This window comes from Mytilus galloprovincialis, chromosome 2, assembly GCF_965363235.1.
Source record: "Mytilus galloprovincialis chromosome 2, xbMytGall1.hap1.1, whole genome shotgun sequence".
NCBI lineage: Eukaryota > Metazoa > Mollusca > Bivalvia > Mytilida > Mytilidae > Mytilus > Mytilus galloprovincialis.
This window is the reverse complement of record NC_134839.1, coordinates 56,916,003-56,942,634: the sequence shown is the minus strand read 5'-3', so window position 1 is coordinate 56,942,634 and position 26,632 is coordinate 56,916,003. Positions and strand designations below refer to the sequence as shown.

The window sequence follows — 26,632 nt, the reverse complement described above, 5'->3', positions numbered from 1 at the left end:
AATAAACTGGTTTCCTCTAAGATAGTCAGAACAATCCAATATACTCACAACCATTCCTAAGAGCTCTAACTTAGTCGGCCCATACGATTGCTGCCAACGACTTAGGTTTTTAGACCCAAAACGAATAATTCGTGGTTTACAAGTTTTGTCCTCCGGATCAAGTTGATACAACATATACCCTATTCCACAAGAAGACGTATCAACGCTCAAACGAAACTGCATATTAAATTGAGGAAAACTCAACATTTCAGAGTTGACAAGGCGGTATTTTAAATCGTTAAATGCTGTGTCTTGTTCCTTTCCCCATTTGAATGTTTGATTCTTCTGCAAAAGTCTAGTTAGAGAGCTAATTGTAGCGCTATAGTTCGGAATAAATTTCTTAAACCAGTTAAAAAGTCCAATCAGTCTTCTTAGTTCTTTTACATTTCGAGGTGCAGGGTACTCCTGAATTGCTTGAACACGATCTGCAGGTGGCAATATTCCATCTTTCGAAATAAGATGACCCAAAAAAACGCACGATTGTACCGCAAAAGAACACTTTTTCGGTCCAAGTTTTAATCCTGCATCACTAAAACGGTCAAGTACTTCACTTAAATCAGACATGTGCTGATCAAAAGTTTCCGAACATATTAAAACATCATCTAAATAACATAAACAAGATTTAAATTTAAGTCCATGTAACACCCTGTCCATCAACAGTTGAAATGTATTGGGTGACGTTTTTAGACCCATAGGTAGTCTCAAAAATTTATAAGTCCCAAAACATGTGTTAAAAGCTGTATAACGAGAAGATTCAGGTGTTATGCTCATTTGGAAAAATCCTGATGATAAGTCAATCGATGTTATATAGTTCGGCGTCATTTCCGAAAACGATTCAGTAAGCTCCTGCAGATTTGGTATGGTATACTTAAATTCCTGTGTTTGAAAATTCAAATAACAAAAATCACAACAAAATCGAAAGTTCTGAGAAGCATGCTGGTCGGAAGATTTCGAACGTTTTGTTACTAAAACTATCGGACTTGTTATTGGGAAATCTTCGGTCTCACTGACTGGTGAGATTATACCTTGTTTCAAAAGTTTATCTAAGTGATGTCTCAAAATCTCACGCTTGTATGGTGGTAATCGATACGGTTTCTGGTGTTTACCACTAGCATCGGGCTTCAAATGAATCGTGTGTTCGATTAGTTTTGTATATCCCAAGTTAGGATTGTCATCGGTAACAAATAAGTCTATATTTTTATAAAGAAGCGATGCAAGTTCAGTCTGTTGACTTTCTGAAAGGTGATCAGACAAGGTGAATTGATCCTTTACCTTCTCTATATGTTCATTACTACTACAACTTTCACTACAATCATTCAAATCAGGTGTTACACAACTATTTACAATATCAATATTCTGTACAACTGGACAACTTTGGTCAATAGGCACATAACTGTAATCGGAATTAAGCGATAAAAATTCCGCTATAGTTCTGTCTTTCGGAATAACAACACTCAGTGCTGTTGCGTTTAAAACTTTCACAGGAACCTTGTGATTATAAGAAACTGTGACAAGAGATTTAGCTACCATTAAACCTTTTTCGAGTATGAACTTATGATTCGAACAAACACCATTTAATCCAGGCAGAACATAAGTAGGAACATGTCCCCATACAATACATTCGGAATTGGGAGGAATTGTAAGTTTTTTGTGTGTTTGCACTTTGACTGACTTAAAGTTTGCTGAAAAATTGCTAAAATCAAGAATAATATTGTTACTATGCAAATAGTTAGTTCCTAAAATAAGCGGGTGTGAGGTAAACGGCAAAATGTAAACTTCAATTGCATGTTGTTCATTGTTACATATTAACAAAATCTTTGCTAAACCAAACACTTTAACTTTTGTATTATCAGCAAGTCGTATTTCAGACGGAAATTGTTCAAAACTCAATTTTGATTTGTGCGAAAGAGTATTATATAATGTTTGAGAAATAACATTTATGGAGCTACCCGTATCCACCAATGCTGCTACATTCATATCATCAAATGAAACTTGCAAATGTACAAAAGAAGTTCCATTGCTTTCATTCATACTGGCACTAGCTAACTGTTGACCCGACGACCGTGCCTGTCCCCCGGGTTTTATCCCTTTTCCGACTGAAATTGTTGTAGAGTTTTGCAGAATTGTGCAGTATGTCCTTGTTGGGAACATAACTGACAGGTGGCTGATTTGTTGGGAGGTCCAGTTTCAGTCCAATTGCAATCCCGATGGATATGACCTTGTCCCCGGCAACCGTAGCATTCGCTCGAATCTTGTCGAGGCGGATAGTTTGATGCCTGGCGATAATCTTGTCGGCGATAATTTGGTCTTTGGTTGTCATTGGTCTTTACCGTGATATTGGCCACCATTGATGTTAGTGTTTTTATCTGATCCTTCAAGTCATCGATTTCTGTTTTAGAATCAGTAACGGCCTTAGTCTCACTTTTGATAGCTTGTGTTGATATCGCTTCAGTGCGATATCCGCACGCCTCTGCCATTTTGAAAGATGTCAAAGCTGCCTGCAGGGTAGTTGGGTTTCCTGCGCGAACGAAAAACGCCATTTTGTCCGGCAGACCATTGATAAATTTAGATAGAATCTCATGTTCTGGTTTGGATAAAATTTGGGCTTTTTCCACCAAGTTACAATATAAATCTTCTATTGCCTGACCTGAACTTAGACGAATGTTTTGAAAAATCTCATTTGTCATTAACATTGTGGAACTTTGACCTGTAAAGTCCATGTAATGTCTTTTAAATAAAGCTGAAAGTAAAGTCCAATCAGATTTTGTAGTATTGCTTACATTTATAAACCATGTAAGCGCTGGACCTTTGAGATGCAGGTGAAATGCTGCAATTTTTCTTTTGGAATCCAGTAAATCATAAAGAGTTGAGTAGGACTCAAATTCAGCCATAAATTTAGCGGCATTTTCTTGGGGATAACCTGAGAATTCCCTACACTTTACAATTTTCTCCATTGGGATGGAAGCGGGTGAGTATGATGAAGACATTAAGGAAGTTGTGCTTCTTGTAAACGGTAAATGAGAAATGTCCGTTCGAGGAGTAGATTTTGGAATGTTGGTTATGTTGTCAAACGAACGTGTCGGAGTCGGTAAAGATTTAAACTCGTCCTCTTGTATAGCTTGTTTCGAAATAAAACTGTCACTTAATAAATATCTAGACTGAGAGAGGTCATTTGAATGTTCTTTATACATGTGTTCAATAGAAGATTCAGAAATGTTGGGGTTTATTTTGTCTTCCTCAAATGTTACAGATTTACTCATACTATGTCGTATTAATACAAAGCAATCATGAACTTAAACTTGGTCTGGCGAGACAATTCTCACCGAGAGCCTCATCTGTATACACATAAAACAAATAAATTCTTCAACACTGACAATTCCTTTATTACAATAAAACATGTGATTATGCGCAATCAACAACAATCAAAGCTACTATTCGCAACAGCCATAATTTGGACAGCAATGATGTAGGATGAATTCCATCTAAATAAAAGGCATTTAATTTGTATGTAAACCGGCTATTTCTCATTTGTCTGCATTTTCTAGAATTTTGAAGATCACAGCTAAATTTTGGTGAATGTTTTCGAAGAATTAAATTTGTCTCCCGAATAAAACTATTTACGGTATTGATTTGTTCTTCAAGTTTCAAATCGTCATTCTGAAATTGTTCCGAATATTTGTGGCCTTGGTATTTATTCCAACATACAATGGAATAAACAGGTATTTCCAAAAACACTAATTCAACAGTTTTATATTTAGCGACAAGTGCACAAATTCGTCTAAAGTTATTTATTATATCATTGACCGAGGAAGAGTCACGTGATAGGAGACTGATATATCTATTTTTACGATTAAAATCAGTAAAGTCACAAGTTCCTAACCATACATAAAATACAATGTTTTTGTAGTGACGTACAGCTTCTTCGATCTGTCCTTCTAAATATTTATAACTGTCTCTTGTTGTTGCTCCCTTTTTATGCCAAAAACGAACGCCAGATTCAATTGCTAAATTTCTTTGTAATTTTAAATATTTCCCTTTACTATCGGATAAAATTATAGGTGTTCTATTAAAGGCACGTTAATGCGAAAGTTTGTTTTTCAATTTAAGAATTTCTCGCTGTAGCTTATCATTGCTCATTATCATGTAGCTGGTCACTGTAATCTAAAAATACATTCCTTATCTGCATGATGATTGCGTGCAGACGATACACACACTAAGCTGTAATTTGGGTCAAATTCTCACAATCAAAATGTCAATTAATGCATTATTAAAACTAGTATTAAAGACGGAATGCAAACAAAAAATACAATGTTCATAACGCCAGCGGGAAGTATTTGAGGTCCTCCACCATTCAACGTCCTTGGGGGACTAATAAAGGACGAAATCGTTTCTAAAAACTAATTTTACTGCTCTCAATATATTTGTGTGTGACTACCTTAACATGCGGTGGTAAAAAGAAAGAGAACAGGCATGCTAATGTAATTTGATACGGAGGATATATAGATGATTATACTATTTACAAACATCATCCCGGAGCACCCCTGTGATTCCGGTATGATACGTACTGATCTACGTTTCCAACAACCATATACAAATCAAGTATATAACACTTACCCTTCAAAATGTTTGTAATTCTCCAATGAAAATTATTGTTCTAATTAAAGAAAATTACAGTTATTTTTTGGCATTTCATTTCACTAAAGTTTTACCCCTCTATTTAGAATTGCTGCATCTCCATTTAGCAAGCAATTTAAGTATGACAGGGAGAATGGCTAGCCTTAAGAGAGGGGAAAGATACCATAAAATGAAAACTACAGTGTACACCAAAGCGCAGAGATTGGTTAAAAAGTGCTTAACAATTGAAATCCAACCATTGACATGATGTTTATTTTCATTTTGGGGTATGAATAATGAAAGCTACCCATAATCTAACATTCTGAAACAGCCTTTTAGCAAGGAGGCATATACTTCAAAGAATAAGCCAGGCGCGTAGCTGCCTATACGCTAACACGCAGTTGCGTGCACATCAATTCGGCATGCAAAAAAAATGGCAAATAAAAATTTATAGATTGAATGTTAAAGGAAACATCTATGTTGTCATTTTTTTAAATGATGAAATATCATTAAATAACGGCATTTGGTTTCAAAATAAAAGTTTCGTTGGAGATAATGAAAAAATCGGACAGTAACTTGTATCTTTTACTAGATTTGAATTTGTAATACTCAGTCTAAGACATGTAGTTTTTGGAGCACATATACGGTTCATCAGTTTGGAATGAGATGTACCAATCGGCATTAGAATTATCAGAACCCCTCGATATCGTTGAAAATATGCCGAGGCTATGTGGTCGACAAACTACCAGAGCCAATCACCCTGCAAACACGCCAAAACAGTATTGGAAAGTCTCATTATTTTTTGCGTTCATAGACCATATGATATGATAAGGGAACTGGAGAGTAGAGTCGCGTCTAGTATTATCAGAAAATCGCTTCTCTGCGCTGTATCTGCTCCATCGTGTTGTAAGAAATATAGCAAACGGACAAATCTCAGCATTATCTGAGACATACGAAACTGACCTGGCATGTAATTTTGACAAATTCAATTGGGAGGTCGCTCGATGCCGAACACGTACGCTGGTTCATAACATCTCGCGAGTGCTACCATGGAGATCTATCAGTGTACTAAGTATGTTGAAAACAAATGTACGATCAACAATGAACGACAGATATTAGCATTACTGCATATTCATCGGGATTTCAGTGTGAATATTGACAATTAAAGTAATACAGAAGTTTGTTTCTGCCTAGACCCGAAGAGCATATTTTAGACAATTTTGAGTAAATTCTGTATCACAAATATGTGTAGTTTATATGTATTACTCTATTCAGAAGATTTATTAATAGTTTTACATTCATAATTTTTTTATAAGTCCTATCTACATATAGCTCCTCTTTTAACAGTCCTATGACCGTAAACCGAACAAAAACAACATTTTTCTGCATAAAAGGGTCACAAAAATTTTTCGCCTCACTCCGCTCAGCGGTAGCTGCTTGCACATCGTTTCTTTCTAGCTACGCCCCTGTAAGCCTGACATATATTGTTTATGGAAATTTGAAATTTAGTCTTAACATTGAATTAAATTAATAAATATGTGAAAAAATTTCAGTTCTACAAATTTGTTTGCTTGTTTTACAGTATATTATGAATACAGTTCTGTGGAAGGTAACACAGCTTCATTAATGGAATGTGCCAATGAGGTCATACCAAAAGAAAATTATACAGACTACATTCCTCCTCTTGATGTGTTCATTGTTATTGACAACGTAACATATGACCTTGCCAGCCATTATGGATGTCTTCACAATTTGACCTATGGTGTCAAGGACAGGTGTGATAACCAAACTACTTGTTCCTTTCTGGTAACCAATGCCAATGTTGCCAGTCAATGTGGAACAGAAGGGGCTGCTGCATTGTGGGTCAGATATCATTGTGTCAGTAAGTACTAAAAGTTCAAGGTGGAAAATATGGACTATGAAGAACAGAAAGAGTGAGACAAAAATTTTCATATATAAGTATTTTTATGCCGCATTTATGGGCATTATGTTTTCTGGTCTGTGCATCCGTTCTTCCATCCATTTGTTCGTTCTTTTTTCTGTCCATCTGTCCTGCCTCAGGTTAAAGTCTTTAGTCGAGGTATTTTTTTGATTAAGTTGAAGTACAATCAACTTGAAACATGGTACATATGTTTCTTATGATATAATCTTTTGGTTCACTGAATATAGAAAATGATAGTGCAGATGAGACGTATCTATACTACAGACACATTCTTGTTTATTTCTGATTTTGTTTGTTATAGCTCATATAAGTAAATTTAACAAATGTATTTAATTGAAAGAATTCCAGAAAGATTGCCATTCAATAATATTTCCACTGAAATTGGGCAAAGTTAATTTCGGAAGGTGGTGTGTTTGATTGCTGAACGTTGACAGGGATGGTGCGATAAAACTCTGTTGCTGATTTTCAATACATGAAGTTGTAATAAAAAGTGGTGCTACATAATTTAATGTTTGATGTGACGTCAAGTAGACTGCTGATTTTTATGATTTTTCGATTGTCTAATATCTGTATGAATATACAAAAGTGTTTTAGTTTAGTTTCTAAATCTAAAGTATACTCATCTGTGTTGAGAATTTCTTCTTCAATATCCTCTGTATCGATTGCACTTATAATTTGTTGATTTTTATCTTCCATGAGTTTCTTCTTCTGTTCCACACTTTCGAATGTTGCTTAAAGATCTACCCTGGCTAACTCTGCTTCGTTTTTTCAAATCATTGATTTTTCGTAAATGTCTTGTAACTACACTTCTGTTAGCTTTCCTAATCGATTTCAGCTTATTCAAATCCATTGGTCACGGCACCAAAATGTCGGGAATACGTGAATTAAGTAATAAAATGTTACAAGTTCTAATATGTGTAATCGATCTATAAGAAGCCCAAGTATACAAGTGACACGTCACAAAGTCTTGACGTTACAATATAAGACATAAGTGACTTCCTGCGTTGTGTTCGCGCCATATTTACAACACAGTATGTGACTTCAAATTTCTGGTTTCTTATTGGCTAAAACATAGTGAATCTTTTTTTCTTGAACATTATATTCACTTAGAGGTAAAAAGTTTGAGAGGTTAATATGAGATTTGGAACAGCTAGCATGTAGCAAATAAGCTTTATAATGACAACATGCACATTATTGTTTTTCTTCTCTTTTGATAAATCATTGTATTATCCTCATCAAAAGTCAATAATTGTATAAAAATTACCATTATAAGATCTTTCACATTATAAACCTTAAGGAATGCAACACAGCCATTTGACCCTTTTACCTGATTTTATAATAATTATCTGCAAAACATATACATTTTTTAAATGCGTTGATACTTTTTTTCTGTTATAGTTGCATCAAAGATTTCCCATCGATTTATTTTTTTGTTAAATGAATTTAAGGTGGTACCCAACACTTTCACTAAAATCTATTTGGCTCGTTTAATTTTTCATAAAATTTTGTCAAAGTATTTACTTTGACCCTTTTATGAAAATATAAAAATTTAAAAGATTTTGAACCAACTGTTTTGTCAGAAAAATTACACTGGTTATATAGCAGTTTGACAAACACCAATTTTGATCATTGACAAGCTTAATATTCCTTTTACAACACAACATAATTAAAACGTTTAGCCGACTTTACAGAGTTATCTCCCTGTAGTGTTAGATACTACCTTAAGGTGATGTTGGTTTTACATGAATAAGATAGAAACCAAATCTTCAATTTCAACAACAAAAAATTATGTTTTTTCTCTATTCTTATATAAAGTGTTTTTATATGTCACTTTAGGAGATGCAGCTTGGACAGCATGGAATAACTGGCATGACTGTACCAGAACGTGTGATGGTGGATATAGAGTAAGATATCGTAAATGTACCAATCCACCGGTGAACTACTTTGGATCAAATCGTAGCTGTGAAGACAGTATAGATAACGAATGGGAACAGTGTAATACACATATATGTCTATGTAAGATATTTACTTATTAAATAAAATGAATTAGTGGGGGTGTGTCAATGAGACAGCAACTAAATGATGATTATAATCAAATGACAAATAAATGGCATCATATGGACACATATAGATTCTCAACATTGATACCAGTGGATTACCAGATTTATCCAATCAACATAGTTAAAATATTAATTTTTAGCTCACCTGGCCCGAAGGGCCAAGTCAGCTTTTCTCATCACTTGGCGTCTATTGTCGTCCGTTGTCGTTAACTTTTACAAAAATCTTCTCCTCTGAAACTGCAGGGCCAAATTTAACCAAACATGGCCAAAATCATTATTAGGGTATCTAGTTTAAAAATTTGTCCGGTGACCCAGCCAACCAACCAAGATGGCCGCCATGGCTCAAAATAGAACATAGGGGTAAAATGCAGTTTTTGGCTTATTACTCAAAAACCAAAGCATTTAGAGCAAATCTGACATGTGTGAAATTGTTTATCAGGTCAAGATCTATCAGTCCTAAAATTTTCAGAAGAATCGGACAACCTGTTGTTGGGTTGCTGCCCCTGAATTGGTAATTTTAAGGAAATTTTGCTGTTTTGGGTTATTATCTTGAATATTATTATAGGTAGAGATAAACTGTAAACAGCAAAAATGTTCAGCAAAGTAAGATCTACAAATAAGTCAACAGTACCAAAATGGTCTGTTGACCCCTTTAGGAGTTATTGCCCTTTATAGTCAATTTTTAACCATTTTTTCGTAAATCTTAGTTATCGTTTACAAAAATCTTCTACTCAAAAACTACTGGGCCAAATTAAACCAAACTTGGCCACAATCATCATTGGGGTATCTAGTTTAAAAAATGTGTGCGGTGACCCGGCCAACCAACCAAGATGGCCGCCATGGCTAAAAATAGAACATAGGGGTAAAATGCAGTTTTTGGCTTATCACTCAAAATCCAAAGCATTTAGAGCAAATGTGACAGGGTAAAATTGTTTATCAGGTCAAGATCTATCTGCCCTAAATTTTCAGATGAATTGGACAACCCGTTGTTGGGTTGCTGCCCCTGAAGTCTTATTATCTTGAATATTATTATAGATAGAGATAAACTGTAAACATCAATAATGTTCAGCAAAGTAAGATTTACAAATAAGTCAACATGACCGAATTGGTCAATTGACCCCTAAGGAGTTATTGTCCTTTATAGTCAATTTTTAACAATTTTCATAAAATTTGTAAATTTTAACTAACATTTTCCACTGAAACTACTGGGCCAAGTTCATTATAGATAGAGATAATTGTAAGCAGCAAGAATGTTCAGTAAAGTAAGATGTACAAACACATCACCATCACCAAAACACAATTTTGTCATGAATCCATCTGCTTCCTTTGTTTAATATTCACATAGACCAAGGTGAGCGACACAGGCTCTTTAGAGCCTCTAGTTATAGTCCCAGCCTGAGGGTTTGACTTTAAAATTATTATTTAACTATCAAGATTGGATAAATCTAATAATCCACATGTTACTATGTAAGAATCTGTTTTTTATAAGAATAATAAATTATTGTTTTTGTTAAACGAAAAAACCCATCAAGTGTATTCCTCTTTCCACAAAGTTGTCGATTTCATCAACATCTGTTAGCATATTTCGATTCATCTAGTGAGCTGATTTGATTTAAAAAAAATTATATTATGCATTCAGAAAGGGTTAGATTGCCACAGAATTAGAGAAATGTGGATATTTTATTTGAATATATTATTAATCATGGTTGAAATTGCAGGGCAGTGATTGCATTGCAATCGTATCTGGTAACTATGTTCATTGTTTATATCTCCTGCGCCTCTATATCATAACTGTATTCATATTGACCAATCAGGATGCAGCATAGGTACCGTTGATATGTCTGGCATTTCATATAAACCAATCAAGAGCTAGTATTCATATCCCGCCTCATTAATTAGCCAATCAGATTTTAAGAAAATTATCATCGTTTGACATCATTGGCAGTTTCAGCATTCAAAATAATATCTTGCAGCAGCAAACACCTTGTTTAAACTAAGGCTTAAAATTTTTATGCCCCACCTACAATAGTAGAGGGGCATTATGTTTTCTGGTCTGTGCCTCCGTTCGTTGTTCGTTCATCCGTCTGTGCGTCCGTTCACTTCAGGTTAAAGTTTTTGGTCAAGGTAGTTTTGAAGAAGTTGAAGTCCAATCAACTTGAAACTTAGTACACATGTTCCCTATGATATGATTTTTCTAATTTTAATTCCAAATTAAAGGTTTAACCCTAATTTTCACGGTCCACTAAACATAGAAAATGATAGTGCGAGTGGGGCATCCGTGTACTATGGACACATTCTTGTTATTCTCATACTTATTAATTATAAGTTTAACAATCGAAAGTGGACAGTCTATACAGTACGATGTGATGAATTTACGATTCTAACGAAAGTGTGATTTCATCTGTGAAAAAACTTCTTGATAGGAATACAGTGATTAATCCGAGGACTTCAAGATATAAACTCGTGTGGTACAGCGTAATAGTTACCCATGAAACGGTGTAGGTTTGGATTTCTATTTTGGAGAACCACAGTTTTTATTACACATCATTTATCTTTTGTATTCATGCATTACTTACATTTTGTATTTGCCTTAATTCATTTAGCATTATGTTCAATTATTGTATAATTGAAATAATTACATGCATACTTAATAAACTGTGGTTAGTTTTCCCAAACCTGTCTTTGTTTAGATATATAACCAACACTGCCTTATGTTCTATTTGGCCGCTGAATCCTTCGGGTGTATCCAAACTTGATTTGGGACGTTATATAAGTCATACCATATCAAGCGTTGGCAGGCAGGCTGAAAAGAGGCAGTGTTTAGCACCATTGGCATAGGGGGGAAGGGTGGGTCCCTATTTTCATAACATAAGATTAATATAATTATATAAACTGTCAAGCTCTCAATCATTCCAAGTAGAATAGAGAATGGAAATGGGGAATGTGTCATGGAGACAACAATCTAACTAACAAACAGAAAACAATATAAGCCACCAATGGGTCTTTAACACAGCTGAAAATCCTGCACCCAGAGTTGGCCTTAAGCTGGCTCCTAAACAAATGAGGGACACAGGGAGCCTCTAGATATTTTATTTTAGAAAGTATGACTGGCTTATAAAAATTACTTCTTTGAGTTATTATGTTACATTTTTTATTTGCAGATAGTAGTGAAACATGTCGAAATGACTACTTTGATCCTACATGTTATATCTATGATACCAACGGAACATTAGCCATTACTAAAAGTAACTTCAGAGATGGCTGTGCATGGGACTATAACACAGAGGATCCATTTCATTGGGTTCTTCCTGTTGTTCAAGCAGATTGTGAGAACCATTTTGATTGTAGTGTGTTGGTTAGTGATAATCTGTATCCCTGTTACACTGATGAGTACCAGACGGTCAATGAAACTTATTTGGAATATCACCGCAGTGGTTGGGGATGGCTTTCTTACACGACTACAAAATGGAGATATTACACAACTCGAGTCATTTCAATTTGTGGTGTCTTGAGATGGAATTATACTTGCTTAAGTAAGTCTTTTATGTCTTGCTATGACATTAAAAATGACATCTAATCTATATCTTATATTGGTATAAGCATTGAAATATTTGATTTTAATGAAAACATTTGATTTGAGATTTAAACTATTTGCCCTCTAAAAAGTTAATTTTCTTTTCTTTTACTTGAATCTTATCTGTTAGCACTGTCAAGAGTCATCAAACATAAAAAGTTCTTAAGGGGGCTCGCAGGTCTAAATCAATTTTTTTATTTTATATAGGATATTTTCCTATAAATAAACTTTATCTTATACTTAATAGAAAAATAAAATAAAAAAATGGGGTCGCTGTTTGTTTACGCTCACAATCTGCCTTGGAAAGAAGCATACATTTTTGAAAAGGTACCTTTTTTCTGTTGAACTAATAGGAGAAACAGAGGTAATATTGAAATAAAAAAAAGAACATAAATACAGAAATCGCTCAAATTTTACAATAGTTTAGTTTAAGTTCAGCTAAATTGAAAATAATAATAAAAAATATAGGTCACCGATTACTTAAAAAAGATATTTCAATTCTAATGCCAAAAAATGGCATTTTTGTACCAAAGGGAGATAATTTGGAGCATTTTCAATGATATCTACATCTTAAAATTCATGTGGGGCTAACACAAATTGATTTTTTTTAATTATTTTTGTATGATAAAGTAAGAACTACTAAAGGTAATAAATAAAATGTGTAATGAAAAATATATGTTGGTTTTTTTCTGAAATTTTTATACCCTCGAGCCTCCTTAAGTGATAAATAAAAAAAAATTCTAAGTGAATTATTCTTCAAAACCTTTTAGTACTGCTTGGGAATTAATAAAAACCTGATTGTTTGTATACATAATATTATATTAGATTTCACTTAATGTTTATATTTTATAAGTTTGTAAATACAAATATTTTCAATCAGTCCATGCAATATTTTTGCTGAAAAATGACAAAAATATGATTGCAATGGAAAATATTGTCATTTAATCATATTTTTACGTATATATATTTCATTTTTTTTCTTCCTAGTTCCTCAATGGACTCAATGGTCTGAGTGGTCAGACTGTTCTCAGACATGTGATAGAGGATTCCAAGAAAGAACACGTATTTGTAAGGATGATACAGAATCTGACACAGAAGATGGGTACATTAACAGATGTGGACAGAGATATGATGAAACCCATACACTGGAGACGAGAGAATGTTTATTACTGGGGAATCATCGTTATTGTACATGTAAGAACTTGTTAGAACTTTCACATACATATACACACATATAATGTGATGACTGTTATCACAACAAGGCTTTGCTACAGTAATTTAATGAGATTGACAAGTTTCAGTGTCTAAAGGGTGCTTTAGGATAAAAACAAAAAATAGGTATGTCAGTAGTGAATCCAGAACATTTAGAAGGAGGCCCACTGACTGCCATAAGAAGGTGCCTGCTACAGCAATACTTCTATGATTCCCTATATAATAAACCAAATTTTTCCCATGAAAAAAGGGGGGAAGTCCTTGATCTGCCTATGTATGTACAAATTTGGGAAGTGATAAATTAGTAGATTACATTACTTTTCCATTACCATTCCAAATCATAACAGTCATGTAAATAAATTCTCTCAAATATTAATCCAATGATATTTGTAGTTAGACCTTTTTTTTTTTATGTTCAAACAAACAAAAAATTCTGAAAGAATTGGTTTCCTTAAAAAAATGTTACTAAAAGTATATTCAAAATCCTGTAAAGGTTTTTAATGCCTCTCCTATGATAGTAGAGGGGCATTATGTTTTCTGGTCTGTCCGTCCTTCGTTCGTTCATCTGTTCATCAGTTCATCCCGCTTCAGGTTAAAGTCTTTGGTCAAGATAGTTTTAGATAAAGTTGAAGTCCAATCAACTTGAAACTTATTACACATGTTCCCTATGATATGATCTTTCTAATTTTAATGCCAAATTAGAGTTTTTACCCCAATTTAATGATAGTGTGAGTGGAGCATCCGTGTACTATGGACACATTCTTTTTAATAATATCTTTTCCCAAATTAACAGATTGTGAAGACAGAACATTTATTTATGGTGACGAAGTGCCCATGAGAACTGCTGAAAATGATACTGATGAAGGTTAGTGAAACACTTTAAACATTACCAGGTTTTTTTATAGAATGAAATTCAAAACAGTGTGGCTGTGGCTATTGATTGACACATTAAATTCATCCATTGACTGGGACAATTTAGGTGAACGTTTGTATGGAACGACCATTGCTCACTGTGTACTTTTTAAAGACACTTAAACTATGGGGTCACCAAAGGTTCTCAACACCTTAATAAAGTAATTCGAAAAAAATAATCAGAAATAACACGATGTTTTGATTTATATAAATTATATAAATCAAAACATAAAGGTTATTCCTGATTAATTTTTCGAATTATTTTATAATTAAAGGCGTTAAGAAACCTTGGTGACCCCACAGTTTAAATGTCTATCGTAGGTACGTCGTGAACAGTGGTCGTTACAGACAAACGTTCACGTAAATTGTCCCAGTCAATGGATGAATTTAATGTGTCAATCAATGGCCACAGCCACACTGTTTTGAATTTCATTCTATGTTCCTTACTTAATCAAAAATCAAACATTTTTAAATTATCTCTTGTGTAGCTTCATTCTTATCAGTTTACAGTTTTGTTACTCAGGATAACTTTATTTTTGTGGGTACATATTTCTTTTCTTTGGTTTGATTGTGGCAAACTAAAGTTAGAAAATGGAAATCTCAGAATTAACAATTTTCCCATTTTAAAAGGGGAATAACTCATAAACAGTAAAAGCGATGCCACCCATTACATTCTTGATGAGTACAAATTGTACTATATTTGATATTTGATTTCATCATTGTTTTTGCCTTATAATTCTACATTTGTAATCTTGCTGTAACTTGCTATATATTTTACTATAGAAAAAGATATATCCTTATTACTTTCGCCAAATATAACCATGTGTTTCATACTAATATCTAGTAAGACAAGCACTCTTGTTAATTGTCTAACCAGAAATACAAATATGCCAAAGTGATTTAATTAGTCAATTGTTCAATATATTTAAAATTGAAGGTTAAAGACTGCTGACAATATGTTTTTTAATATCAGTGTGTTCTGAAATTTTCCTTAATTCTTTCTAACTTGAGATGCTTGAATTAGATGGGTTTTCCTAAAACAAAATTGAATGAGATTGCAGACATAACATTTTTACTTTGCTTAGGGAAAAAGTGATTTTAAGATAACCAATGGTGTTTCAAACAAGAGTGTGTTTCTCTTCCTCAATCTCATTGAAAGTGACAGGAGTTTGATAATCTGTTTATTGCTAATTTGCCTTTGACATGATTGATGTTTAAATTGATAACATCAAGTGCACCATTAGTTTCTGACAATAATTGTCATTCCAAGCCAGTAGCTTGATTTGAAAAATAATAACAAAAAAAACAAGGGAAATACGCAAAATAGTGATAGAAACAGATTTGTGAGGTCTTTCAAACTGTAGGAAGTTTCTCAGGGTTATCCCCCTTTGAATAGATTTTAGCTGGGAAAACCCATCATTTTCAAAACTATAGATAATCCAATGTATGCTATTTTAGAAAATGCCACAGTGTTGTACTTTTCCGGATCTAATTATATTTTGAAATATCTGAATTTTTGCTACAGGAAATGCCATATTGTTGAAGAATGATATTGACATCATAAGATGTTGTGGATTAATTGCCTATTGGGAATTTTTCCCAGTAAATCCTGGAACTTTGAAGTTTATAGTGTGGAGATCTATTGGTGTAGATAACTACTATGAAGTTATAGGAACCAATTCTGTCAATATTTCTGGTAAGTCCTAATAAATCTGGTTATGGTGAAATTCTTGTATGAAGAACTGTTGATTGGCTACTAAATTATAGGACAAACTCTATTTAAGAAATGACTGAATTATTTTTTTCTGTCCATGAAGAAAAATAACATAAATAATGTAGAACATACTTTAATAACCTGTGTAGCTGGTTATATAAAAGTGTGCATCAGCTACCACCTTTTTGGTGTTATTTCAAATAGACGTAACAAAATACTACTGTTACAGATGTTCCTTATAATTAATAATTCTAAATTCATTTTTTATGAAGCAAATCATGAAAAGAACATTGATGATGTCAGTCACATGACAATGTTACTTTTATGAGCTGATAGACAAAAAACTTCCAGCCAATAAGAAGATGTGTTCATTTCATCCAAAATTAAATTATTTGTGCTTATATGAAAAAATAAGGGAGGATTTAAATACGAAGTTGGAAATAAAAAAAACATGGGTTGAAGATGGTCCAATAAAAGAAAAGATGAACAAACAATACACAGAAATAGTTGTTTCTGTTCCAGAACTGTCACACATCATTGTAAGATACCATCGACTATTGAACATTTGATGTTTGTTGTTTAAAACAAGCAACTATAAGTTCTGTCTCATTCATCTCTTGGAAACACTAAGAGCCCATATTCATGAGCACATTTTTATTGTACTACAGTTTAGATCATGCTAAGTACTGTAGAATCCTAATCAAGATTTTTTTTTAAAAGAGAAAACGACAGAATTTACATCTGCATGAAATTGTATATTCAGTAATTGAAGTAGGAAATTCTTAAATTGAAGAACTATATTAACCACTTGTTATTTGTTTGAAAGAATTTTCAGAAACTGTCAAGATTAATCTAGGGTTAGCAAAGTAGATATATAATACATTAACTGATATTTGAAGAAATATTTGTGGCTTCATATATAGTGATAGTTGTCTTAGCTTGCAGAATAACAATAAAACATGTTACATGTATAGTATTTTTTAAATTTATTTTTATAGCCTCAGATGTCAACAGTGTTTTTAAATTTACACCTGATGATTCCGATCGTATTTCAATAATAGCAGAAGATTTGATTGGATGGTAGGTTAAAGTAACAAAAATGTATAAGAATAACTTCAAGTTAATGGCTTGAATCATAGATAGCATAAAAGAGCACAATGTCTGAAATTTTGATTGATATGGTAACCATAGTAACATCAAACTCATATATGTACTTTGATCAGTACAATCAAATTCAAATATGATTGGAAAAGGCTTAAATCTCATGAAGTAAAAAAAAATGTACAGTTATGTAGCTTTGTTTGTAAAGACATTAAAACTTGTATGAATATAATTTAAGTTTGCTTTGAAATTATTCATTCCTTACAGAATTTATGTTTACCTACATTAAGACATATTTCTTTTTTTGATTTGAGTGATTATCAGAGTTTTGTCATTGCAGATCTTTCATGTTTTTTTCACAAAGCTGTGATAACTCAAATGTGTTTTGTCCAAATAAATGGACATTTGTATAATTACAAATGTATAACTAAGATTAGCACTTTTTTTTATTGAATATAAGTTAAATTTATTCTTGATAGAGTGACATTATACTCTTTTTGTAGATCTAAACCTTAATGTAAATTTGTTCACAGGTTTGATGATGGTGCCAATATTATTGGCTATGACAACTGTAGTTCTGCATACAATGCATCAACACCTGATCATCGTGACTTAAGACCAAATTACTGTCCAACACAGACCTATAAAATGACCTTAGACAAGGAACCAGAAGACAAAGATGTGTTCATGTGGTCTGGAACCCGTTTTATTGACAGAGTGTATGTTATGCAGATAACCACAGTTGATAGTAAGTTATTAGAACAAATTGTTATAAATATTTTCTCAAATCACATGTTATAAGTGTTAGTTTTTTTTAACCTTTTCAGTGACGCTTCAGACAGCTGATGTTGAGTCCCATTTGACCGGGATTTGTCTATACATAAGAAAAACATTGCAAACAAAATTAGGTTATCTTTCATTGGTTAGTGCCTCGATGCAAGTGTAAACATGGTGCTTCAGGTTTTTGAAAACCAGGTCAAAATTAATTGAAATTTACAGATTTTATTGGAATTTGAAATGGGTTAGAACTAATTGATGAAGTAATGATATATAATGAATGTCTTTTTTCTTATTTTAGATACTCCCCCATATTTCAACATATCAAGATATGATAAGACAATACCTGACCATTCAGATATAGACTTCAGTATTATGGACCTTTACTTTAATGATACAGATTATGCTGACTGGTTTGATGATATTGAACCAGAGTACGATGATGATCCTTATTTTTATTATGATACATTTTCTAGTAAGTATTTTGATAATAATAAATGAACATTCTTGATGTCGAAAAAAGCAAAGTCACAAAAATACTGAACTCCAAGGAAAATTCAAAACAGAAATTCCCTATTAAATGGCAAAATCAAATGGTTACCACATCAAAGGAATGGACAACAACTGTTATATGAACAGCAATGAAGAAATTTGAATAATTCTATCATAGTTTATTGATAATTGTTTACAGGTTAATTTTCAAATTTTGTGTATTTTTATGCCCCACCTACGATTGTAGAGGGGCATTATGTTTTCTGGTCTGTGCCTCCATTCGTCCGTCCGGTAAAAGTTTTTGGTCGAGGTAGATTTTGATGAAGCTGAAGTCCAATCAACTTGAAACTTAATACACATGTTCCCCATGATATGATCTTTCTAATTTTAATGCCAAATTATAGTTTTGACCCCAATTTCATGGTCCACTGAACATAGAAAATGATAGTGCAAAGTTCAGGTTAAAGTTTTTGGTCAAGGTAGTTTTTGATGAAGTTAAAGTTACATCAACTTGAAACTTAGTACACATGTTCCCTATGATATGATCTTTCTAATTTTAATTCCAAATTAAAGTTTTGACCCCAATTTCACGGTCCACTGAACATAGAAAATGAAAGTGGGAGTGGGGCATCCGTGTACTATAGACACATTCTTGTTAGTACTTGAAAGGGTTCTAATTTTAAATCAGTTGTGTTTCTCTTTAGTTTATACTTGTTATTTTGCTTTCTTTTTCATAGTGCAAAAATATATTTCACAGCTCACCATACTTGTCTAGTGATTTTGATATATCTAAGTCCATTTTGTTTTAATGGATTATCCATAAGGGCTATTCCAGAAAAAAATGTATGGGGGGGTTGGAAGGCAGTTTTTGTCAGCACCCGCCACCCAGACAATTGTAATTGAGAATTATAGTGCATTATAGTGTGAAAAGTTGCTCTGATACCCATCACCCATGTATTAATATAATGTGCCTTCCAACACCCCCCCCCCCATACATTTTTTTCTGGAATAGCCCTAATTTATTTTTTGTAGAAAGTGTCCATGTTAAAGATGAGCTACTCCATATTGTTGGTCAACAAAACCAGTACCACAAGTTTATAGTATGGGCTGAAGATTCTTGTTACAACAGAGTTACTGGAACTGTTACAATAACCACATTCAATGGAGTAAGTTGTCACAATACTGTATAGCAGGTTATTTCGCTGGGGTGTTAATTTTCCCTTATTTTCGTGAATAAAACAAAATCCCCAAAATAAATTCCCCCAATTAAAAATGCACCTGCCAAGGTATTGATAAAAGTTTTGAATCCACCAAAATAATAATCGCCAAGATATTTCGTAAACCTTATTCAATGAAAATTGCGATATTACACCCACAAAAATAACTGGCTATACAGTATTTTGTCGTAAGTCAAGAATTTGTCGGCTAAAAGGTTACTGCCTGCTTACAAAGAACATATGTTATGGCCTGATGGAATTAATTTCAATGTTGATTTGGAAATATTTGTTGTTGTAGGGTTATTTTGGCAATTTGCTGAAAATATAATTACTGAACTTTGACGTACGAGTATATTAAAATATGGATGTGTGGTATGACTTTCAAAGTGACGACTCTTCATCAGAAACCAAATAACAAATAAGGTTAGACAGAAACTAAGGACACCAACTGAATAAGAGGCTCACTTGCCAACCGGTAAATGAAACCAGCCATATGCAAGTGTCAGCTTTTGATATAAGCCACCATTCATATGCAAGTTTACCATATTGACTTTAGAAACCGAAGAAAATTTTACAATTACAATTACTTATGAATTGGAAACATTTACCGAGTTGCAGAACTTTTAATATCTCTATTTATCTCTATTTATATTTACTTACGTGACCATCAAAACTGATTTCTCATGTACTTAACACTGCTAGAGTAGAACATTTAGTTACTGAGGTTTCAAAAGAATTTAATTTACATTACCAACACTGAAAATATACTGTTGATTCATTTAGAGTATATTCATGGATACCAACCTTCAGGGATTGAGAAAAAAATATATTTTTGTGAAGGGGGTCTCATTAGGGGGTTCTGATCCTGGAACCCGCTTACTGTTTTGTCAGATTCCCGTATCCCGCTTACACTATGTACGTAAGCAATTCTCATTTTCTTGTCATTTCCTGGGTCCCACTAGACCTCATTTCCTGTTTTCCCGAAACAATAATTTGATTTTCACGTGTCACGCTTACAAATCGGCAATCCCGCGTCACGCTTAGACCCCAATGAGACCCACTGTGAATACATGTTGCTGAATTTTAATCATTTATGTTTAAGATATCAAAGTTTTACTGTATATGACTTTCCTTTTTAGCCTCCAACGTTTCCAAATTTACCAAAGACAGCATTGATTAGCGAGTCTAAGACAGGTGCACTGTATACATTTACAGTAGATGATCCATCTAACGGACCTGACATTATTACATGTGAAATGTTACGATCTATTCCGAGCTCAGAAAGCCATAAGTTTTATCTTGAAGGTATAACTATTGAGTTTTAGAATTAATAATGTGGTGTTAAAAGGAAGTAGTTAACAATTTAGTCCTTTGTTTCCTCCTGCCATCAATTTATTATTTGTTTTTTTTTATCGCGTTGCACCTCATGCATGAAGTCATGTAGGCAAGACTTTAAGTGTGCTGTTTCAGAAGGTGGTGACAACAATTTATTAAGTTGTGATAAGAATTGTGTAAGGGGAACCACTAGTAGTAGTAGGTTAATGACATATGGTATATAGTTGTATTAGCATTGGTAAATTTCATTTCCATGGAGATAAATAGCTAGTTTTTACACTCCTAGCAGAGTAGCTGTTTTTTTTCTTTTTTTTCTTTCTAAGAAATCAATTAAATAGAATACATGTATCATTAAGAGGATACTAAGGGGATTCATTGTTTAACTCATAATCAATTTTAATATAGTTTTATTTTGAATTTTTCGTAACTGTATTTGTTTGCCTTTTTGGTAAACTCAATATAATGGCTGATTGTCAGATAAAATCCTTAAGAACATACATGCAGGTGGATTCAAAAGCTAACAAACTAATACAAAAATATACAATCAACAGATAAAGATGATGTTCTCAGATTTATGTTCTTTTCACACATAAAAAGTTTAATATGCAAATGTATTACTCTTTCTAACATATTTCTAGGGAAAACAATTTATTTGAATGAATCAGCCACACTTAACCGAGATATGATTCCTGAATATGAGATTGTTATAGCTTGTACTGATGGGACAGATACATCAGAAACCTATCTCAGAATAGAACTCACTAAGGACCAATCAGATTCAGAAGCACCTCCAGGTATTGTTATCTTAAATGTTGAACAATTATTTAATTTTGTTAATATTTTTGCCTTGTGTCACTTTTGGTGAGGCTGTTGCTTATGATTTAATTTGCCTATGTTTAAAAGGGCAATTTTTATCGGACAAATATGTCAATTACAACATTTTTTTTTACATCAAAGTGTAAGTCAAGGCACTCTTGTTTTCAAATTATATCATTTCTCATTAATCAATCAAATAAACAAGGTTTTGAAGCAATTGAAGAATTAAAGATTGTTGCATTTTTGGGGGCCATAATACAATGTCAGACTATAATTATAACCGTTCATTTAACAAAGACCATAAAAAAGTGACATAAATGAATATTTCTAAAGACAAAAAAAAAACAAAACAAGATCAGCAGAAATGACAGAGTTTATGTTTAGGTATGGGAAACTCTGAACATCAGTCTGAGTCAGATTTAAAAAAACTATACCAGGTGAACACACAACTTAGTTTCCTGTAGATGTATATACACCTTACATGTATGAGACACAATAATTCTGAACTGTGTACATTTTGGTACTAACCTTATGATGTTGTTTATTCTTTATTAAAATTGTCCAGATTGACGATATTGTACTGTACAGTGTTCCTCTTTTTATTAAGAATATTGAATTGTATATTGTTTATCTTTTTTATTGGATATATATTCATAATGACCCATATGTGACATAGCAGTACAGCTCCACTCTCTCTATATATAGATATGTTGGTATGAGGTATGGTTCTGTTGGAATGTCTATGAGGTTGTTGACTATTTTATTGTATTGTATGTTGTCCATATTTTTTATCAATTTATTGTATTGAATGTTAGTCCTCTTTCTGATTGTTTATTTTTTTTCTGTTTCAGAATTTATTCAGATTGAGTCTGGTCTGCTGGCTTCCTTGACAGTTACTGTTGTAGTGGTGGACACAGTTACAATGTATTCAATGATAATGAATTCATTAGTCTTTGTTCCATAACATTGATATGTATAAATATTGTATACACTGAAATTTTGCTACACAGAAATAATTAAATGTATTTCTTCAAATATTTAGACCAATTTGACCTTAGCTTACCATTCCATTTGTTAAGAAATGGATGCTTTGAAAAGATGACTTTTTGTGAACGTTGCTGGCGATGTTTCCGTAGATTTTACTTTTCCCAATAAATACTTACTCTGTCATTTTATACAAGCACATTTTGTTTATGTTTAAATATATTTACATCTGTTGAAAGAAGTATATACATTTGTAATGTCACATCATAAAAATTGTTTAGTATCAAAAAACTTTTTTGGCAGCAATTTTTGTTGGTACTCAGTGCAATTTGGGTACTGGGACGTAAGAGTTACATGTACTACCATTAACTGACCATTTTTTTTATCAATTAGCTTTTATTTTTTACCCCAAATTTATTGGTTATCATTCCTTATATAATAACTAACTTGCACATGATAATTCTAACCTAAATGATAACATATGCCTTTTTCGCTATTTATTTCAATCCAGATAAGTTCTGAAATTATACAACATTTTTTTCAATACATGTATGTCAAAAACCAGTCGAAACTATCTTGGGACCCTATGTAAAAAAAATATATATAGTGCAAACATTTTTTCAAAGAGACATGATTAAAGTTTAAAATCATTGTAACACTTCAAACATAGCATTTTTATGACTTTAATTTGTATTAAAATTTTTTATAATTTTCCTTTTAAAATTTCAAAATGAGAACTGATGACCTTTGATTTTGTGACAATAAAGTAAACACAAACAGAAAGTTAATTTAATTTAAACATATCTATTTATAGTGGATTGGAAAACAAGTTTTGCAACTCATATTAATCCTTTTCCACTTTGTGGGTGTAAGAAAGTTGTCTAAGTGACTGTTTTTAGCTCACCTGGCCCAAAGGGCCAAGTGAGCTTTTCTCATCACTTGGCGTCCGTCGTCCAACGTCGTTAACTTTTACAAAAATCTTCTCCTCTGAAACTACTGGGCCAAGTTTAACCAAACTTGGAGGTAAACTTGGCCACAATCATCACTAGGGTATCCAGTTTAAAAAATGTGTCCGGTGACCAGGCCAACCAACCAAGATGGCCACCATGGCTAAAAATAGAACATAGGGGTAAAATATAGATTTTTGCTTATATCTCAGAAACCATAGCATTAAGAGCAAATCTGACATGGATAACATAGTTTATCAGGTCAAGTTCTATCTGCCCTCAAATTTTCAGACAAATCAGACAACCGGTTGTTGGGTTGCTGCCCCTGAATTAGTAATTTTAAGGAAATTTTGCAGTTTTTGGTTATTTTCTTGAATATTATTATAGATAGAGATAAACAGCAATAATGTACAGCAAAGTAAGATCTAAAAATAAGTCAACATAACCAAAATTGTCAAGTGACCCGCTAAGGAGTTATTGCCCTTTATAGTTAATTTTTAACCTTTTTTCTAAAATTTTAGTAATCTTTTTAAAAAATCTTCTCTGAAACTGGGACAAGTTTCACCAAACTCTGCCACAATCATAAATGAGGTATCTAGTTTGTAAAATGTGTCCCATGACCCTGCCCATGAACCAAGATGGCTGACATGGCAAAAAATAGTACATAGGGTAAAATGCAGTTTTGGGGAAACGATTGCTTTCAAGCAATCTGTAGACTTATACCATTGGCTCAGGGCCATGCCCTCACATCAACCGTTTTATTCTAAACATTAAGGAACATCTCAGATTCATATGATTGTCTTGCTCAGAGGCGGATTTAGGGGGGGGGGAAGGGGGGGCAGGGGGCCCGGGCCCCCACTTTTTGGGAAAAAAATTGGTTGCTTATATAGGGAATCATTGAAGCGTGACTGGAGCGGGCCCCCTCTTAGGTCAGTCAGTGGGCCCCACTTATGAACATTTCTGGATCCGCCACTGTTGCTTTAAAAGTTTAACACAAAGAAAAGTATTGAACTTAAACAACTTTCCTATAATGTTCTTTTCATAATCTTCATGTTTGATATTTCCCTTGACTCATATGCGGGTTTTTAACAACACGGAAAATCAGAATTAAGCAGTATTTATATTTAGTGTTTTTATAAATTTAGAAACACGTCAGAGGGAATTCCCCAGTTTTGATAAAAATGCGAGAGTTCTCTGAATTCCAATAAATCTATTTCTGTCATATAAGAACTGAAGTGGAGTTTTTCTTATATGTCACCGTTATGAAACTGATGTTTGATATTGTACTTCCATAAAGAAAAAGAGAACCATCTAGGTCGTTTAATTAACATTTAATATACGTTCTTGCTCCAGGGTTTGTTTAGCCTATTATGCGCATGCATATAGTTTTCTTGACTTCAAGGGGTATATTAGATTGAATGGTTGCTCTGGATTCCCCACTCAATTGATTAATTTAAAACTCATTGGATCCTTTCTATGTATGTCTGCTATTGAGGGTTATTGTTGTTGCATAATTTTAAATCATATGCATCATTTAAATTAAAATAAATGTAGTCCACATCGTAAAGGTGTAACTACAACACCCTTTCAGACGTCCAGGGTTTGTTTAGCTTATTATGCGCATGCGTATAGTTTTCTTGACTTCAAGGGGTATATTAGATTGAATGGTTGCTCTGGATTCCCCTCTCAATTGATTAATTTAAAACTCATGGGATCCTTTCTATGTATGTCTGCTATTGAGGGTTATTGTTGTTGCATAATTTTAAATCATATGCATCATTTAAATTAAAATAAATGTAGTCCACATCGTAAAGGTGTAACTACAACTACCCGTCAGGCTAAATGGAGTCTTCCATATTATCGCTTCGAGTTGTCTCCCTTTCAGAAGTAACTTCCGTCAATTCTGAATCATATACGATACAACACGTCGAGAAAAATTAACTCGTTCTGTCGATAAACGTCGTATTATATTAAAAACGATCGCAATTTAAACTGAGGAATGTGTACGGAAAGGAGTCATAACCACTGAACCAAAGGGAATTAAATATTTAAAGAATTAGGAATGGGGTTCCTCCTAGAATTAAAAGTAGGAAAATAGGTGATAAGATACGAAGTGAAATACCATTTTTCACTTTGAGTCTCAGTGACTGCTGTGGAAAGTAAACTTGGAATTGATAGTTCCAAAATAAAACACAATAAGTACATTGTTCATGTATCCAGGATTGGCTATTTTGTAATTATTCAGATTACGTAAATTACATTTCACATGTGCTGTTGAATTAGTTTTGAAAATAATATTATCCAGCTACATGTATCATGTGTCAATGAAAACAATGGCAATCGTATCCCTCAGAGCAATCTGCTCTTTGATTAGTTCATATCTCTGAAACCAAAGCATTTAGAGCAAATCTGCTGTGGATAAAATTGTTCATTAGGTCAAGATCTATCTGCCCTGAAATTTTCAGACCAATCGGACAACTTTTTGATGAGTTGCTGCACCTAAACTTGTAATTTTAAGAAAATTTTGCAGCTTTTGGTTATTATCTTGAATATTATTATAGATAGAGATAAACTGTAAACAGCAATAATGTACAGCAAAGTAAGAACTACAAATAAGTCAACATGACCAAAATGGTCAAGTGACCCTTAAGGAGTTATTGCCCTTTATAGTCAATTTTTAACAATTTTTTTAAGTTTTGTAAATTTTTGTGTAAATTTTTACAAATTATTTTCAACTGTCACTTCTGGGTCAAATTAATTATAGATAGAGATAACTGTAAGTAGCAAGAATGTCCAGTGAAGTAAGATCCACAAACACATCACCAACACCAAAACACAATTTTGTCATGTGTCCTTTGTTTAATATGCACAAAGACCAAGGTGAGTGACACAGGCT

At 33.1% G+C, this 26,632-nt stretch overlaps 1 protein-coding gene across 2 annotated transcripts in view; it reads left to right on the top strand.

Annotated features, from left to right (window-relative positions):
• LOC143063919 (uncharacterized) overlaps positions 1-24,134 on the top strand; it is a 75,665-nt gene extending 51,531 nt beyond the window's left edge. For both annotated transcript variants that reach the window (XM_076236369.1, XM_076236368.1), the window contains 13 exons: positions 6,236-6,535; positions 8,432-8,611; positions 11,817-12,188; positions 13,217-13,423; positions 14,235-14,306; positions 15,879-16,049; positions 17,066-17,147; positions 17,702-17,916; positions 18,247-18,420; positions 19,470-19,603; positions 20,794-20,959; positions 21,628-21,783; positions 22,657-24,134. In XM_076236369.1, coding sequence (XP_076092484.1) covers positions 6,236-6,535; positions 8,432-8,611; positions 11,817-12,188; positions 13,217-13,423; positions 14,235-14,306; positions 15,879-16,049; positions 17,066-17,147; positions 17,702-17,916; positions 18,247-18,420; positions 19,470-19,603; positions 20,794-20,959; positions 21,628-21,783; positions 22,657-22,769 — 2,342 coding nt within the window. In that variant the 3' untranslated portion in view covers positions 22,770-24,134. The remainder of the gene's footprint in view (positions 1-6,235; positions 6,536-8,431; positions 8,612-11,816; positions 12,189-13,216; positions 13,424-14,234; positions 14,307-15,878; positions 16,050-17,065; positions 17,148-17,701; positions 17,917-18,246; positions 18,421-19,469; positions 19,604-20,793; positions 20,960-21,627; positions 21,784-22,656) is intronic.
• Positions 24,135-26,632: the final 2,498 nt, after the last annotated feature.